At 37.2% G+C, this 15876-nt stretch overlaps 1 protein-coding gene across 1 annotated transcript in view; it reads left to right on the top strand.

Moving 5' to 3' along the window:
* TMEM244 (transmembrane protein 244) overlaps nt 1-15431 on the top strand; it is a 48560-nt gene extending 33129 nt beyond the window's left edge. The window contains exons 5-8 of the mRNA XM_088840482.1: nt 2647-2691; nt 12887-13031; nt 14462-14516; nt 15255-15431. Coding sequence (XP_088696608.1) covers nt 2647-2691; nt 12887-13031; nt 14462-14516; nt 15255-15431 — 422 coding nt within the window. The remainder of the gene's footprint in view (nt 1-2646; nt 2692-12886; nt 13032-14461; nt 14517-15254) is intronic.
* The last annotated feature ends 445 nt before the right edge of the window (nt 15432-15876 follow it).

The raw sequence follows: 15876 nt of genomic DNA, 5'->3' as shown, positions 1-15876 counted from the left end.
GTCTGTGGAATTTCCCAGGCAAGAATACTGGGGTAGGTTGCTATTTCCTTCTCCAAGTTATCTTCCTGGCCCAGGGATCAAACCCACACATCCTTCATTGAAGGTGGATTATTTACCACTGAGCCACATAAATGATTCCAACTCTAATTACATGAGAATAACCAGTTTTGATGTGAAGTGATCCTCACTGAAATCCCTCAAACTGTTGCCTAAATCCAGAAGAAAAGACGCACTGAAGGAGGCTTGACTCCATGCTCCTGATTCAACAGGGCTTCATATTGAAGGAAAAGAGCACTGGAATTCCCACAGGTCCCAACAGGACTTAGGAGTCAGCTCTTGTTTTCCCTGGAATCCATGGGCTGTCCTCTTGCTCCAGGAGATTCTGTTTAACTACTATGTAACTAAGCTACGAACAAAGCTAGTGGTGGTGATAGAATTCCAGTTGAGCTATTTCAAGTCTTGAAAGATGATACTGTGAAAGTGCTGCACTCAATATGCCAGCAGATTTGGAAAACTCAGCAGTGGCCACAGGACTGGAAGAGGTCAGTCTTCATTCCAATCCCAAAGAAAGGCAATGCCAAAGAATGCTCAAACTACCGCACAATTGCACTCATCTCACACGCTAGTAAAGTCATGCTCAAAATTCTCCAAGCCAGGCTTCAGCAGTATGTAAACCGTGAACTCCCAGATGTTCAAGCAGGTTTTAGAAAAGGCAGAGGCACCAGAGATCAAATTGCCAACATCCGCTGGATCATGGAGAAAGCAAGAGAGTTTCAGAAAAACATCTATTTCTGCTTCATTGACTATGCCAAAGCCTTTGACTGTGTCGATCACAATAAACTGTGGAACATTCTGAAAGAGATGGGAATCCCAGACCACCTGACCTGCCTCTTGAGAAACCTGTATGCAGGTCAGGAAGCAACAGTTAGAACCGGTCATGGAACAACAGACTGGTTCCAAATAGGAAAAGGAGTGCGTCAAGGTTGTATATTGTCACCTTGCTTATTTAACTTATATGCAGAGTACATCATGAGGAACGCTGGGCTGGAAGAAGCACAAGCTGGAATCAAGATTGCTGGGAGAAATATCAATAACCTCAGATATGCAGATGACACTACCCTTATGGCAGAAAGTGAAGAGGAACTCAAAAGCCTCTTGATGAAAGTGAAAGAGGAGAGTGAAAAGGTTGGCTTGAAGCTCAACATTCAGAAAACAAAGATCATGGCATCTGGTCCCATCACTTCATGGGAAATAGATGGAAAAACAGTGGAAACAGTGTCAGACTTTGTTTTTTTGGGCTCCAAAATCACTGCAGATGCTGATTGCAGCCATGAAATTAAAAGACGCTTGCTCCTTGGAAGGAAAGTTATGACCAACCTTGATAGTATATTAAAAAGCAGAGACATTACTTTGCCAACCAAGGTCCGTCTAGTCAAGGCAATGGTTTTTCCCGTGGTCATGTATGGATGTGAGAGTTGGACTGTGAAGAAAGCTGATCGCCGAAGAATCGATGCTTTTGAACTGTGGTGTTGGAGAAGACTCTTGAGAGTCCCTTATACTGCAAGGAGATCCAACCAGTCCATTCTAAAGGAGATCAATCCTGGATGTTCATTGGAGGGACTGATGCTAAAGCTGAAACTCCAATACTTTGGCCACCTCATGAGACGAGTTGACTCACTGGAAAAGACTCTGATGCTGGGAAAGGTTGGGGGCGGGAGGAGAAGGGGACGACGGAGAATGAGATGGCTGGATGGCATCACCGACTCTGTGGACATGAGTTTGAGTGTACTCCGGGAGTTGGTGATGGACAGGGAGGCCTGGCGTGCTGTGATTCATGGGGTCGCGGAGAGTCGGACACGACTGAGCGACTGAACTGAACTGAACTGAACTGAACTATGTAACTACTTAAATATCACTCACATTTTCAGTATTCCGATCTATCAATGGGTATAATCAGAATACACAATTTCAAAATGAATTGCTATGTCTCAGCCTCAGTGCTATTAGAAAATGACAGTACATCAATCTCCTAGCATCAGTTTCCTCAGATACAAACTCTTTTAGTAACTTGGAGGACCAGTGAAGCCCATCTCAAATTCTCTATTTTACTTTGGGGCTTAAGTATTCCTGGAAGACAGTCATAGAATATTTGCAAAAAAGATTTTGGAGCATACGGTGTCTGAGTCTTCAGGGTCTCAGCCTTCAGACAATAGGTTTTTTGGATCCAGAAAAGTTACAAGTTAATCATCCAACACATGGCACATAGAAAACACTTTAAAAATATTGCTCAGTAGATCTTTCAGAGGAAAGTCACCCAGAACTCCAGAGAGCCAGGCACTGAGGATTCAGAACAGTTTTAGGATCATTTCTGCTGCATATTACTTCAAGTCGACTGCGTGAATTTGACCTGAGACTCTGACAGATCATGACGTCATTCCTAGGAGAGGAGTTTCAAATACTTGACTTAACTAATGACCTTTTTAGGCAATGACTTAAGTACCACTTTGGCGTTACTTGATTTCATGAATATAGACAAGATTTCTCTTTGTTATGAAGATATGATTTGACCAAACAAGTATTTCTTCATGAGTAAAACAATAATGTGTATTTCAAAAATGAACAAGGCTTTTTTCTTTTCTATTGCAGTTATGCTGGAATTCCCCTTGACATCACATTGGTGGGCTGCTTTAGGTATATATAGAGAGATTAGATATAGATATATATTATATACATATATATGATACATATATATGATACTTATTAACTATAAACATATATTTATAAATAAACTAGTGGCATAAAAATATTTTATGGAGGTCAGATAATTGGACCAGAAGATTACTCAATGGTTTTATCATTCTAAACTTATAAAGGATAAAACATTGGTTATATATTTGTGACAGACTCTTTTAGTTATCTTTCTCCATGAATGATAATATAGTCATTATATTAGTACAGAAGAAGGGAAACTATTTTATCTCATTAATTTTTTTATCCACCAATTAAACAACTGAATTCATCAGTCACATATGTAGTAAGAAAATTAGCCAAGTAAAAGTAGACTTCTCTAAAGCTTTTTCTTTAGATTAAGCCAGGCACTGGCCTCAAAATATTTTTAGATTTTCTCTTTTCAGTAAGCTTGGCAATAGTTATTATCTAATTATTGTCATGTTTATCAATGAGAAATGGAAATGCAGCACCTTACCACATTCTTTCTCCTAAAATTATCTACTTTTAGTACCAGTATTATTTATATTATTTACTAACCCCCTTCCCTCAAGTTTAATTCTCTACTTACCTTGCATATCCGTAATTCTCTAATATTGTTTAGTGCATACAGAAAACACTTGTAGAAAGTAGATGTTTTATTTTGCATGAACTTTCCCAAGATGTCAATTTTTAATAAATCAGAAAATATGATACTGAAAGAAATACTTTAATGAGCCCAAGTGGAAATCATCTTGTCTCTATGGAAAATAAGAACTTCTCTCTGGGGATTTTATTTACAATACTACAAAATTTATTGAGGCCTAGCCAACTTAGTCACATATCAAATGCAACCCTGATGACAAGGAAAGTCAATTTTAGCATGATGAAAGAACTAATAGAATTTGCTAAAATAATTGGGTAACAATTTGTTTCAATAATCAAGTTTGGATTCCTCAGAGGACAGTTGCCCAATGATGTCCAAGGTAGCCTTCTTTGTTTTTTCTTTGCATTAACAATTTAAAAGTAAGAGAATAGTGGCTAAACATCTTGGAAATTCTATCTTGTGGTCTCACACTGGATGTGCGTCTTTGTGTGGAGAAGTTGTGTGGTCCTGCCAGGCCTCTGATTCACAAAGGGCTCTTACCTCAGGGACTTTTACTTTTCATGGGAGTTATGGAGTTACTGCCTTGCAAGGAACAACAGATTTATGGAAGCCCTGTAAGGCTAGATTAATATTTTAAAACAAACAAGAATTATCAGGCCAATGAAATCAGAGCTAAAGGCATTTTCATAAAACCAAATAGCTCAGGTAGGTGGAATTCTTGTGTTCAAAATCTTTTCTATACTCAAAAATAGTTTCCACATTAGTAAGCACGTTTTTCTTTTACAATTAGAGGGGGAAAAAATACCTTATAAAGAATATTTTAAAATAGCAACAACACAAACAAATTGCAGGTCACATGAGCTAAAAAATTGAGAACTGTAAATTCCTTGGCATGTGCTTTGACTCTGTTGCCTTTGAATTTCTGAGTTCTAAGAGCTCCTTACCATTAATTTGACAGAACCACGCACCTATTCCCTGAAGGAAGTTTTGAATTTCAATAATTTACCAGCGCAGAATACATACCTACTCTCTTTTAGCTGAATCTATAAACTCCTCTATTGCAAATGCTGTGTCAGTTTCAGGAACATTATTTTAGTCATGATGATTGTTCTTATTCATAATCTCACCAATGAATTATTCATTATTAGTAGTTAACCAAAACTTCCCTTTCATTACTTGCAGGATTCGGCTTAATTTCAATGATATGTGGAGGCCAGACTTTAGCATACTGTTTGTTCAAAGATAATTTTATCTATCCAGATCTGGATGATTTCTAACAGAACAGCCAATTCTATGTTATTACATACATGGTATCCAAGCTAGATTGTATTTTTTCTTCATACCTATATTTAAGGTTGAATTTATTCTAGATGCTTTTTAACTGTAAAAAGAAATGAGAAATTAATAGAGAACAAAAGAATCCTAGTAAAGAATTCATGAGCAAAATATGCAAAGTCATAAATACAGTGTTTCCCAAAGTGTATTCCATAGAACCCTAGTTCCAAACAATGTTAATAATGCCTTGTAAAGAAAAGTTGCATGTTTAAGTATTTTAGTAAAACAGACTTATTTATTTTGGACTTCTTAGAATATTTAACATGCTATTGTGAACACAGCATCACTAAGTAGTAGTTGATAACCTCATGGGCGGTTTCTCAAACATATTTGCCCAGAGACACAGTTTAGAAAATGCTGATATGTCACGTGGAAACTATAATATCGAAAAAGGCAGATTTGAAATTACTGCAAATCCCTGTAACCAGAATTAGATTTTTATTATTGTCCCACAGTATCTGTTAAAGCACTTCTTATGAGAATATTGCCTTTTAAAAAATGTTAGTGCCTGCATCTTTCTTTAGATTATGGTGTTTTAACATAGTACTTCTCAAAATTTAATGTGTATTTGAATCACCTGGAGATCTTGTTACAGTGTGGATTTCGGTTTAGAAGGGCTGGAGTGGAGCATGAAATTCTGTATTCCTAACAATTACTGGGAAATGCCTGTGCTGCCGGTCCACGGACCACACTTTAAGAAGTAAGGTCTCAGCAGTTTGAACAATGTATTTTTTAAGGTTGTCTAGCTCTGCACTGTCATCTTATGGTTTTTATATCATGGTTATTCAATAAATGCTTGTTGAATTGTATTAAAACTGAGCTAAGTTAAATTTATATATCTAAAATTTATATGGTTAAGACATATTTATATGTCAAATATTTCCCACTTTTCAGTACAGCTAAAGATGTCCATATACAAAAGAAATGCACAGCATGGTTACAATTAAAATGTAAGCATAGGAAAAATGATAGAAAAGTGACAACTCTCCTTGTCCCCCAACCCCCACCCCCAACACACACTCCCATAAAAGCATTTTGGGAAACAACTAGAAGCTATCTCTAGAATTTTTTCCAAAATGGATCTTTTTATCCTAAAAGTCTATTTATTCCTTAAAGACATGTATTCAACCTCTAAGAAACATCATGCCAATTGTATATTCCAAAAACTACTTTGTGTTGATCAGTTATTTGTTAAATAATTTAAGCTGCTTGTGCACATTTAAGGATGAAAATAATGATTCTGTCTCCCTTTCTTCTGTCTCACATTTACTGACTCACACAAATTTTTGTTTTCCATCCATTAGTCTCATTCTTCCTATTAATTTCCTCCAAAATGTTTGATTATAGAAGCATCAAAATCTGTAACTCATTTGAATCAGTTAAGGGGCTGTAAATTTCATCCTTAAAGGAAGGTAGGATTCGATAGTTAGGAAAGGGTAAGCATTATGATCTTTGATTCCTTGGTTAAAACCCCATTGACAGTACAAAGAAAAGTGTGTTGTCAGTGATACAGAAAACTGAATCTTGCTCTGTGAAAAATGCAAATATCGAACAAACCATAAATACACTGATGAAAAAGACTGCCCCTATATTAACTCACACTTGGAAGGAATTTACAGAAACATTAAAGCTGCCTAAGTAAATTTGATAATTAAAAAAGATTTGGTTGATTAAGTACTTTTTAATATAATGAGAATTGTTACACTAGTAAATTAGAATAAGAACCTCTCTAGACTCCGAGGACCTTAAAATCTTGTCATTCTGCAGTATAGCTTAATTAGCATGTTTATTTCTAGGATTAGGAACCCATCTGCTCAGGTAATTACCATTATGTTAATCTTTCTCTTTTTTTTTCTCCTGATCACAAGTTTCTTCTTTTTTTGGTTTTCTTCTTTTACTCATTAAAATAATTATTAATGTCTATTAAATGCTAGGAAGGATTGAGGGCGGGAGGAGAAGGGGACGACTGAGAATGAGATGGCTGGATGGCATCACTGACTCTGTGGACATGAGTTTGAGTGAACTCTGGGAGTTGGTGAAGGACAGGGAGGCCTGGCGTGCTGTGATTCATGGGGTCGCAAAGAGTCGGACATGACTGAGCGACTGAACTGAACTGATTAGATGACACCACCTAATACACAAAAATTTAAAATACAATTGGGATGCATATTTTAGTTTAAAAATACTGTACATCTGACATGTCAACTATATATTCACTTTGGTTTTTATTGCTATATATATATAATTTAATTTTATATGTATACATTTTCCTCAAAGGTCAAGAGTCATGCCCATTTAATTTACTTTTCCAGTATTCCATATAGAATCATAAGTTGGTAGAATCCTATCCTATATTTCGATGCATATTTTTCAGGCAAGATTGATACTATTTTCATAGTTTAAAGAATGATAATATTTTTGTATTATGTATAACCATTTCCTAAATATGCTTTGAAGTTATTATACCCCACAGTGTTATCTTATAAATTAATTCTCACAGTTTAACATAACGTTTTACTTAAAAGAATTTCCTAAGTGAATGAACCTATCTTGTGTTGATTGTGATCCTAAAATATATATGAGGACTATTTTCACATTTGTAGTCTAAAGATTAAACTTCTACCTAAAATGTTATGGGTTTTGCTCAACTGATTTACCTTACTAGCTGAATTGATAAATTCAAAAGTTGTTTGGTATCCCTCTAAAGCTGCAGAGATCATCCTATAGAAGTGAGAAGATATATACTTTGTGACAGAGGATTTTATAGCAAATCATAAGGAAAAAATAAATGCACTTCCTAAAGTTGTTGCTTTATAAACTTTGTATACCTCAATCGCCAGGCAAAATAATATATAACAAAAGCATACATAGATCCTTTTAGTAAAAATTGTCAGGAAAAGGAGGAAGTGCAACTTGGTTCACATGAAGATAATATGTTATATAGATTTCTACTGCAGAAAAGGTCTCATAAAATATGTAAAAATTTGGGAGTATTCCACATTTTGAATAGAGGACTATAAAGTATTTCCAAGTATTATGCCTCACTTAGCTCGTCCTTTTCAATTTGCCTTTATTCTATCTAAATTTTCCTGATGGTTTAGTAAAATGGTCTCTAACCAAATCATCTTTAAAAACAGAGTTAATTACCATCTGACTTTCTTCTTGGTGAAGAATATTCACCCTGCCGCATATGCTCAATACGTCAAGCAGGAAGGAACCGAAAATATTATCCAATAACTTAAATGACAACTGCACAAAATATCAGCTTATTAATCTAGGCCGTATTCACGAAGCTGGTATCATATTTGATCATCACAGTAATATATTTAACTGTGTTCTTAATGGCTGTATATATCTCTATAATATAAATACAGTACAACTTATTTAGTCATTTCCTTTTTACTGATGCTGAAGTTTTGTATAATTTTTTCTCACATTAAGTAGATAGACATTAGACAGCTCCTCAAATTCTCAGATAAAATGGATCACCAGAAGTGAAATTATTAGACCATATGGCATGAATATCTTTTAATTATTGAAAAATATTTCCAAATTGCTATTTACAATGTTTGAGTCAATGTGTTCACCCAACAAAAGTATGAATACCAATTTTACCATACCCCTCTCACATTAAGAACTGTCATTTTTACACTATTAACATGCATCTAATAAAATGATAATTTTACAATGCATAATAACTCCTAGCACTAGGGATGTTCAAGTATCACATAGGTAAAGCATCATACCTAGTAGTTGTTGATCTTTAACCAGCTTTGTTGGGTAGATGGTAGGGCATTAAAGGAGAACTTTAAGCTATTTGAAGGCAGGGATATGGTTTTGTTCAATGCTATATAAGCAGCTCGTAGAACAGTGTCTGGGTTGTGTCATACATATCAGAGGCACAATTAAATGGGGAGGAAAAGCAAATACATTTTTTTCTTGCTTCAGAGCAGTTGGCTACATCCTTCAAATTAGTTGCACATTGGAAAACTCCCCTGGCACACCTGGGAAGGGATCGCTTGTTTTACTGATCCAGTCAAAAGGAAAAGAGAAGCAGACATTTCTCTCTGAACAAAGAAGGTACCCAGTAACAAGGGATTAAAATGTTAAACTGAATATAAGTGGATACACTGTACCTTATTGTACTAATGTTGAGAGTGGACTCAGAAAAAAAAAAACAAACATTTTTACGTCTTAAAGCACTGTGAGTAATGCATATTTTATACAAGCTTTTTGGAGGAGATGAGAAGAGGGTTGCTTTGCACTCACTTCAGCACACTTACTTGTCTCCTCACTAGACATCCTGGCTTCCTTCTTTGGCTGCTGTCAATGGCCAGGTCTCTCCTCCCTCACTTTGTCTCTATACAACCTCTACAAACACTGTATGTTCCCAGCAAATCAGATTCTGACTGCAGCTAATATATACTAGTAATATAAACAAAATTCTTATCATTGGGACTTCCCTGATGATCCAGTGGTTCAGACTGCCTTCCAATGGAGGGAGTGCATGTTCGATCCCTGGTTGGGGAGCTGAGATTCCACATGCCTCAGGGCCAAAAAAGCAAAATATAAAATAGAACCAGTATTGTAGCAAATTCAATACAGTATTTAAAAGTGGTCCATATAAAAAAATCTTTTAAAAATCTATTAAAAAATAGTTATCATTGCCTGAAGGAAAACCATTCTTTGTTTTCCAATAATGTCACTTCAGTGTATCACCTTAACCTATTTCAAATGACTTTCCAAAATATTTACCCCACCAAAAGAAATCTAATCTCTTCTCAGGGCCAACTTTTGCTACTGAAATGGAAATACTTTTTTTGTGTGTTCTGGAGTATCTCTATCCAATAGAACTTTCTGCAGTGGTGGAAGTGTTCCATTTTTCTGTACTGTCCTGTACAGTAGCCACTAGCTACATATATCTAACTGTACTCTTGAAAGGTAGATACCATGACTGAGGAACTGAATTTTAATTTAATTTTAATTAGTTTAAATTTAAAACGTGTCTACTGTATTAAACAAGATGGGAGCATCTCCTCATTTATGAAGGAAAACAATGGTTTCACCTGCAGGTGTTTTAACTCAACCTATCAGGCTGAGTTTGAGGCTGAGTTACTTAGGGCAAAAAGATCCGTCCTTAAGGAAAGGGAAAAGTGCATAGAAAACCCAGAGATTGTCATGCCAGCTGTGATGCATAAGACTGTGTACATTGTCTAGTAATGTACAATGTGGGGCTTCCCTTGTGGCTCAGCTGGGAAAGAATCCACCTGAAATGCAGGAGACCTGGGTTTGATTCCTAGGTTGGGAAGACCCTTGGAGAAGGGAAAGGCTACCCACTCCAGTATTCTGGCCTGGAGAATTCCATGGACTGTACAGTCCATGGAATTAATTTAAGGGCTTCCCTGATAGCTCAGTTGGTAAAGAATCCGCCTGCAATGCAGGAGACCCTGGTTCAATTCCTGGGTCTGGAAGATTCCCTGGAGAAGGGATAGGCTGCCCACTCCAGTATTCTTGGGTTTTCCTTGTGGCTCAGCTGGTAAAGAATCCACCTGCAATGCAGGAGACCTGGGTTCAATCCCTGGGTTCGGAAGATCCCCTGGAGAAGGGAAAGGCTACCCACTCCAGTATTCTGGCTTGGAGAATTCCATGGACTCTAGAGTCCATGGGGTCACAATGAGTCGAACACAACCGAGTGACTTTCACTTTCACTTGTACAATGTGTTGGTGTCTGGAGAAGGGAATGCAACCCACTCCAATATTCTTGCCTGGGAAATCCCATGGACAGAGGAGACTGGTGTGCTACAGACGGTGGTATCACAAAGAGTTTGACACAACTGAGCAACTAACAAATAACAAATAAGCTAATAGACAAACACTGAGGCAACTAGTGGCATGATAGACTATATTGCAGATACTACATTTTGGGGACTTGTCAAAGGTGCTTTGAGATTAGAAAATTTCCAATTGAAAGTGCATATGACAATACTAAATGTTGTCAAGGATGAAGAGAAAAGAGATTGTTCAAACACTGCTGATAGGAATTAAGAAGGTACAACCTCTTTGGAAGTATCTATGATGTATGCCTATGGAAGATACAGGAGCCCCACATGTCAACTTGCACGTGGCTACCCTAGAGAAACTCCTGCATGAGGACAAAATGTGAACTCTAACATTGTTTATAATAAGGTAAATTGAAGAAACATAAATGTCTATCAATGAGCATTGATTTTTTAAAAGTTATTATTAGGTGAAACTGCAATACTTTGGCCACCTCATGCGACGAATTGACTCACTGGAAAAGACTCTGATGCTGGGAAAGGTTGGGGGCGGGAGGAGAAGGGGACGACAGAGAATGAGATGGCTGGATGGCATCACCGACTCTGTGGACATGAGTTTGAGTGAACTCCGGGAGTTGGTGATGGACAGGGAGGCCTGGCATGCTGTGATTCATGGGGTCGCAGAGAGTCGGACACGACTGAGCGACTGAACTGAACTGAACTGAATTGAACTATGTAGCACTTTCAAGAAACTGATAGAAATTTGATAAGGGAACATGATAGAATTCAGAAATGTTTGTGAAAATAATAGAAGTACCTGTTGATTCTCTTGGGTAGATTTTTAACTTGCATACAAATATTGCTGCATATTATGTATGGGTGCATATATATATGGCAGGAATGGTGCTGTGATTCATATCAAATTCTTGATACCAATTGCCTGGACATATGGTTATAGTGTCTAAAAGTGGAATACAAAGAGAAAGATCAGTTTAAGTGTTCAGCATGTTGATTTTGAGCTAAAGGCAGGATCTTCAAGTGGAAATATCCCTTTGGAAATAGGCTAACATGTTTGTGAACCTAAAGTTAATGACTGATCAAACTATTATAATAAAAAGACAATTTGCAGATGTCTAGCATAATGTGTGGAGAAGGAAATGGCAACCCACTCCACCGTTCTTGTCTGGAGAATCCCAGGGACGGGGGAGCCTGGTGGGCTTCTGTCTATGGGGTCGCACAGAGTTGGACACGACTGAAGCGACTTAGCAGCAGCAGCAGCAGCATAATGTGAAAACTCACAAAAGTTATCAAGTCATTGAAGATTATAATTCTTAGGTTTTTCAGTTCCAAATGTAGAAAATATCATAATATAAATAAGATAAATTATATATAATATAGTTTAAAATAAACATAGCTGAGATTTATTTTCTGAAATGTGATCATCATCACACAATTCTTTATTGCTGTGAAGATTAATGAGCTGTTGACCGATGTACTTTTTTCTATGAATTCAGTCTCAAACACACTTCCAATTTTTATAGGACATTTTTGTATAATAAGGAGTTGTAATAATTTTTAAACTCAGCTGTTTTTCATACTACTTATAAAATCCAAACAATCTGATTTGGTAATTATATGAAAGTTGAACTCACTGTGTTCATTTTTCTTTTTTGTGCTTTTATTTATATAGGGAAAAGGACTGAGAAAGTTCTGCAAAGTTTTGATTTTGTCATTTGGACTGGTAATGTGAATTCATTTCATAGTTATTTTTTTAAAGTTATTTATTTTTAATTGAAGGATAATTGCTTTACAGTATTGTGTTGTTTTCTACCAAACATCAACATGAATCAGCCATAGTTTTACCTTTATTAACTGATGTGTTTCCTACAAATGAGTCCTGCTAGTCACAAGGGAAATGGTCTCTGAGAAATACTGGGCTAACACATAATGTATGCTCAAAAACAATTTTTTGAGTTGAGTGAATGAATGGATGGTCACTTGTAGAAAGCTACTAGAAAAATCCAAGACCATATCAATGGTAATTCAATTCTATAATATTTCTGTATGAATAACTGAGTATTCATTGTAGATGCTCAGTGAGTGCCAAATGAATAAATGAATGGATACACTATGATTATAGTTTTCACAAAAGTTCAGTTAATGATTTTTAGCCTACCTCTTTACCACCAATGAAGTACATCAGATATATAAAGCACTATATAAATTATATCAGTGAAAACCTTTGGTTAAAAATGACAGAAACTGATCTTAAGAATAAAGACATTTACTGATTTATGTGTTTGAAAAATCCAAGATAATGTGACTTCAAGTGACGCATGAAATGACAGCTCAAGATTTTGTTTGTTTCTTTCTATTTTCCAATCTGTCCCTTTGTTTAGGTTCATTCTTGGCAGGTTTCACCTTTGGTGTTTCTTGTTTGATTGCTTATATTCCTTATTAGATCCAGTGGGAAAGAGCAAGGATGTTTCTTTCCCAGAAGGCTCCAATCTTATTGACTCACTCTGGGTCCTGAGCCAGTCACTGTGGCGAGGGCAATGGGATGCACTGATTGGCTTAAGGCAATCTGAGCACTTCCTGTCTAGAGGGTAGGAGGGTGGGAAGACAGTGTCAGCTTCTCTTGAAACTACTTGAAGGAAGCAGAACACAAGAATGAAATTCTGTCAGTAAGAAGTCAAGACTGCAAATGTGTTCTCTACCTATTAAAAGGAGCTACCATTTGTACGGATAAAGAAAACATAAATGAAACAGTGAATGGACAATATGGTATACAAAACAACACTATACATTGGTAATAATTGTTTAATTATATAATACACAAAAATAATAGAAGAACAGTTCAGTTCAGTTCATTTCAGTTCAGTCGCTCAGTCATGTCCAACTCTCCGCGACCCCATGAATCACAGCACGCCAGGCCTCCCTGTCCATCACCAACTCCCGGAGTTCACTCAAACTCATGTCCACAGAGTCAGTGATGCCATCCAGCCATCTCATTCTCGGTCGTCCCCTTCTCCTCCCACCCCCAACCTTTCCCAGCATCAGAGTCTTTTCCAGTGAGTCAACTCGTCGCATGAGGTGGCCAAAGTATTGCAGTTTGAACAGAGAAAGTGCAAAAGAAACAAAAATTTATTGTGGCTTTGTATAATCAGAAAATGCCCCAACTATTTACCAACTGTTCCAGCTCCTATGCTGGACTCTGTCACTTCTTATGGAGTCACTGCCCTCCCTGATCTTAAGATGCATGTAACACCCATCTATATTCCCCCCAAAATCAGAGTAGCAAGTAAAAGTGTCAACTGTGTGTCATGAATGTACATCACAAAATTAGTAAATTTTAAAATAATAAGCTTTAAATCTTAACTTAAGCTCTTTCCTTTATCTGGGATATTTACTTCAGTACATTTTCAGTAAAATCCTATTCCTTATTTGAAACTAAAGGATAATTTCTATGAAACCTTCTTATGCATCTATCCTTTTCCCAATACAGGCTGATTTAGTTACCCATTTTGCCCCACATTTTGTTCTTACCTGCGTGCTGTGCTTAGTCACTCAGTCCTGTCCAAGTCTGTGCGATCCCATGATCTGCAGCCCGCCAGGCTCCTCTGTCCATGGGGTTTCTCCAGGCAAGAATACTGGAGTGGGTTGCCATGCCCTCCTCCAGGGGGTCTTCCCAACCCAGGGATTGAACCCAGGTCTCCCCCATTGCAGGTGGATTCTTTACTGTCCAAGCCACCAGGGAAGCCCATGAATACTGGAGTGGGTCTCCTGCATTGCAAGAGGATTCTTTACCAGCTGAGCTACCAGGGAAGCCCTTGTTCTTATCTAAATTGTAATAATTAGCATATAACTAGTGATGTGCCATTTGTAAAGCATTTTCAAATCCATCAACTCAATTGATTGCACAACTTCCTAGGAAGGACACATTATAACTATTTCATTTTATGCTAGAGAGCTGAAAACCACTATCTAAGCTCCAGATATCCCACATCCCCAGTGCTCCACTGTTAACATGTTACAGAGCACTGAAAATGAAGGAAACTATTGTAATAGTTTATGAAGCAAACATAACAATAGTTAGTCCTGATAAAGACAGTACAAAAAGAGAAAATTGCAACTCAATGTCACTTATGAGTACTGATACAAAGTTGTAAATATTAGCAAAAGCAATCTATTCCACTTTTTATAAAATACAGTATGACTGAGTAGGATTTATTTCCAGAATGCAAGGTTATCTCAAAAATAGAAAAATTCAGCTCCTTCGCCACCCCAGTGACTATAGCTCACCAGGCTCCTCTGCCTATAGGATATTCCAGGCAAGAATACTGGAGTGGGTTGCCATTTCCTACTCTGGGGGATCTTCCTGACCCAGGGATCAAACCCGTGTCTCTTTCATCTCCTGCATTGGCAGGCAGATTCGTTACCACTGTGCTGCCTGGGAAGCCCTCATTACTATATTATGTCATGTTAAAAACTGTAAGAAGAAAAATTGTATCCATGATTATCTCCATAAATGCTGGAAAATGCCCTTGAAAAAGATCAGCACCCCTTCTTAATAAAAACATTTAGGATTATAATAACTGGTACTTTCTTGACAAGACAAAATATCCATTCCTTAGTTCTAAAGCCAATATCTTACTTAATGGCAAGACACTAAAGCAAAGTCAACCATCATTTCCATTACCATCAACATTGTACTGGCAATGTCAACCAAGCAATTAAACAGAAGAAACTAGAGGCATAATCAGTGGGAAAGAATAAATAGAATTATCTCTATATGCAGATGTTATGATCTTATACCTGGAAAACCCTAGAGAATCAACGATAAAATTCAAACAATCAGAGAAGTTACTATTGTAGCAGGCCATAAAACTAACATAGAAATCAATGGCAGTTACTTACAAAATAATAACAGAGAACACAATGGTATAGAAAACCCCACTTGCATTAGCAGCAAAGAAGATAAAGGAGTGACCACGATGGCCGAGTAGGGAGACTCTGAGCTCACCTCCTCCTCCCAGACACACCAAAACTGCAACTATTCACAGAGCAACTATTGATGAGATCAAGCTGAAGACTAGCAGAGAACGTCTTCTACAGCTAAAGATATAAAGAAGGAACTATAATGACATGGGTATGAGGGGCAGAGATGTATATCAAGTCAAGACCCATATCCCCCGATGGCTGACCCAAAATGGAAGGATAATTACAATTGCAGAGTTTCTCCCCAAGGAACAAGAAGTCTTAGCCTCACATCAAGTTCCCCCGCCCCGGGAGTCCTGCACTGGAAAGGTGCACCCCCAGAGCATTTGGCTTTGAAGGCCAGTGGGGCTTACTTTCAGAAGAACCAGAGGTATGTAAGAAATGGCAACTCCACTTTTAAAGGACTCACACAATAATCTCACCCATTCTAAGACCTAGGGCAGATGCGATAAT

This window comes from Moschus berezovskii, chromosome 10, assembly GCF_049115385.1.
Source record: "Moschus berezovskii isolate FMDL1 chromosome 10, NW_MosBer_1.0, whole genome shotgun sequence".
NCBI classification, from domain to species: Eukaryota; Metazoa; Chordata; class Mammalia; order Artiodactyla; family Moschidae; genus Moschus; species Moschus berezovskii.
Note: the sequence above shows the minus strand (reverse complement) of the source record. Positions and strands in the feature narration are given on the sequence as shown.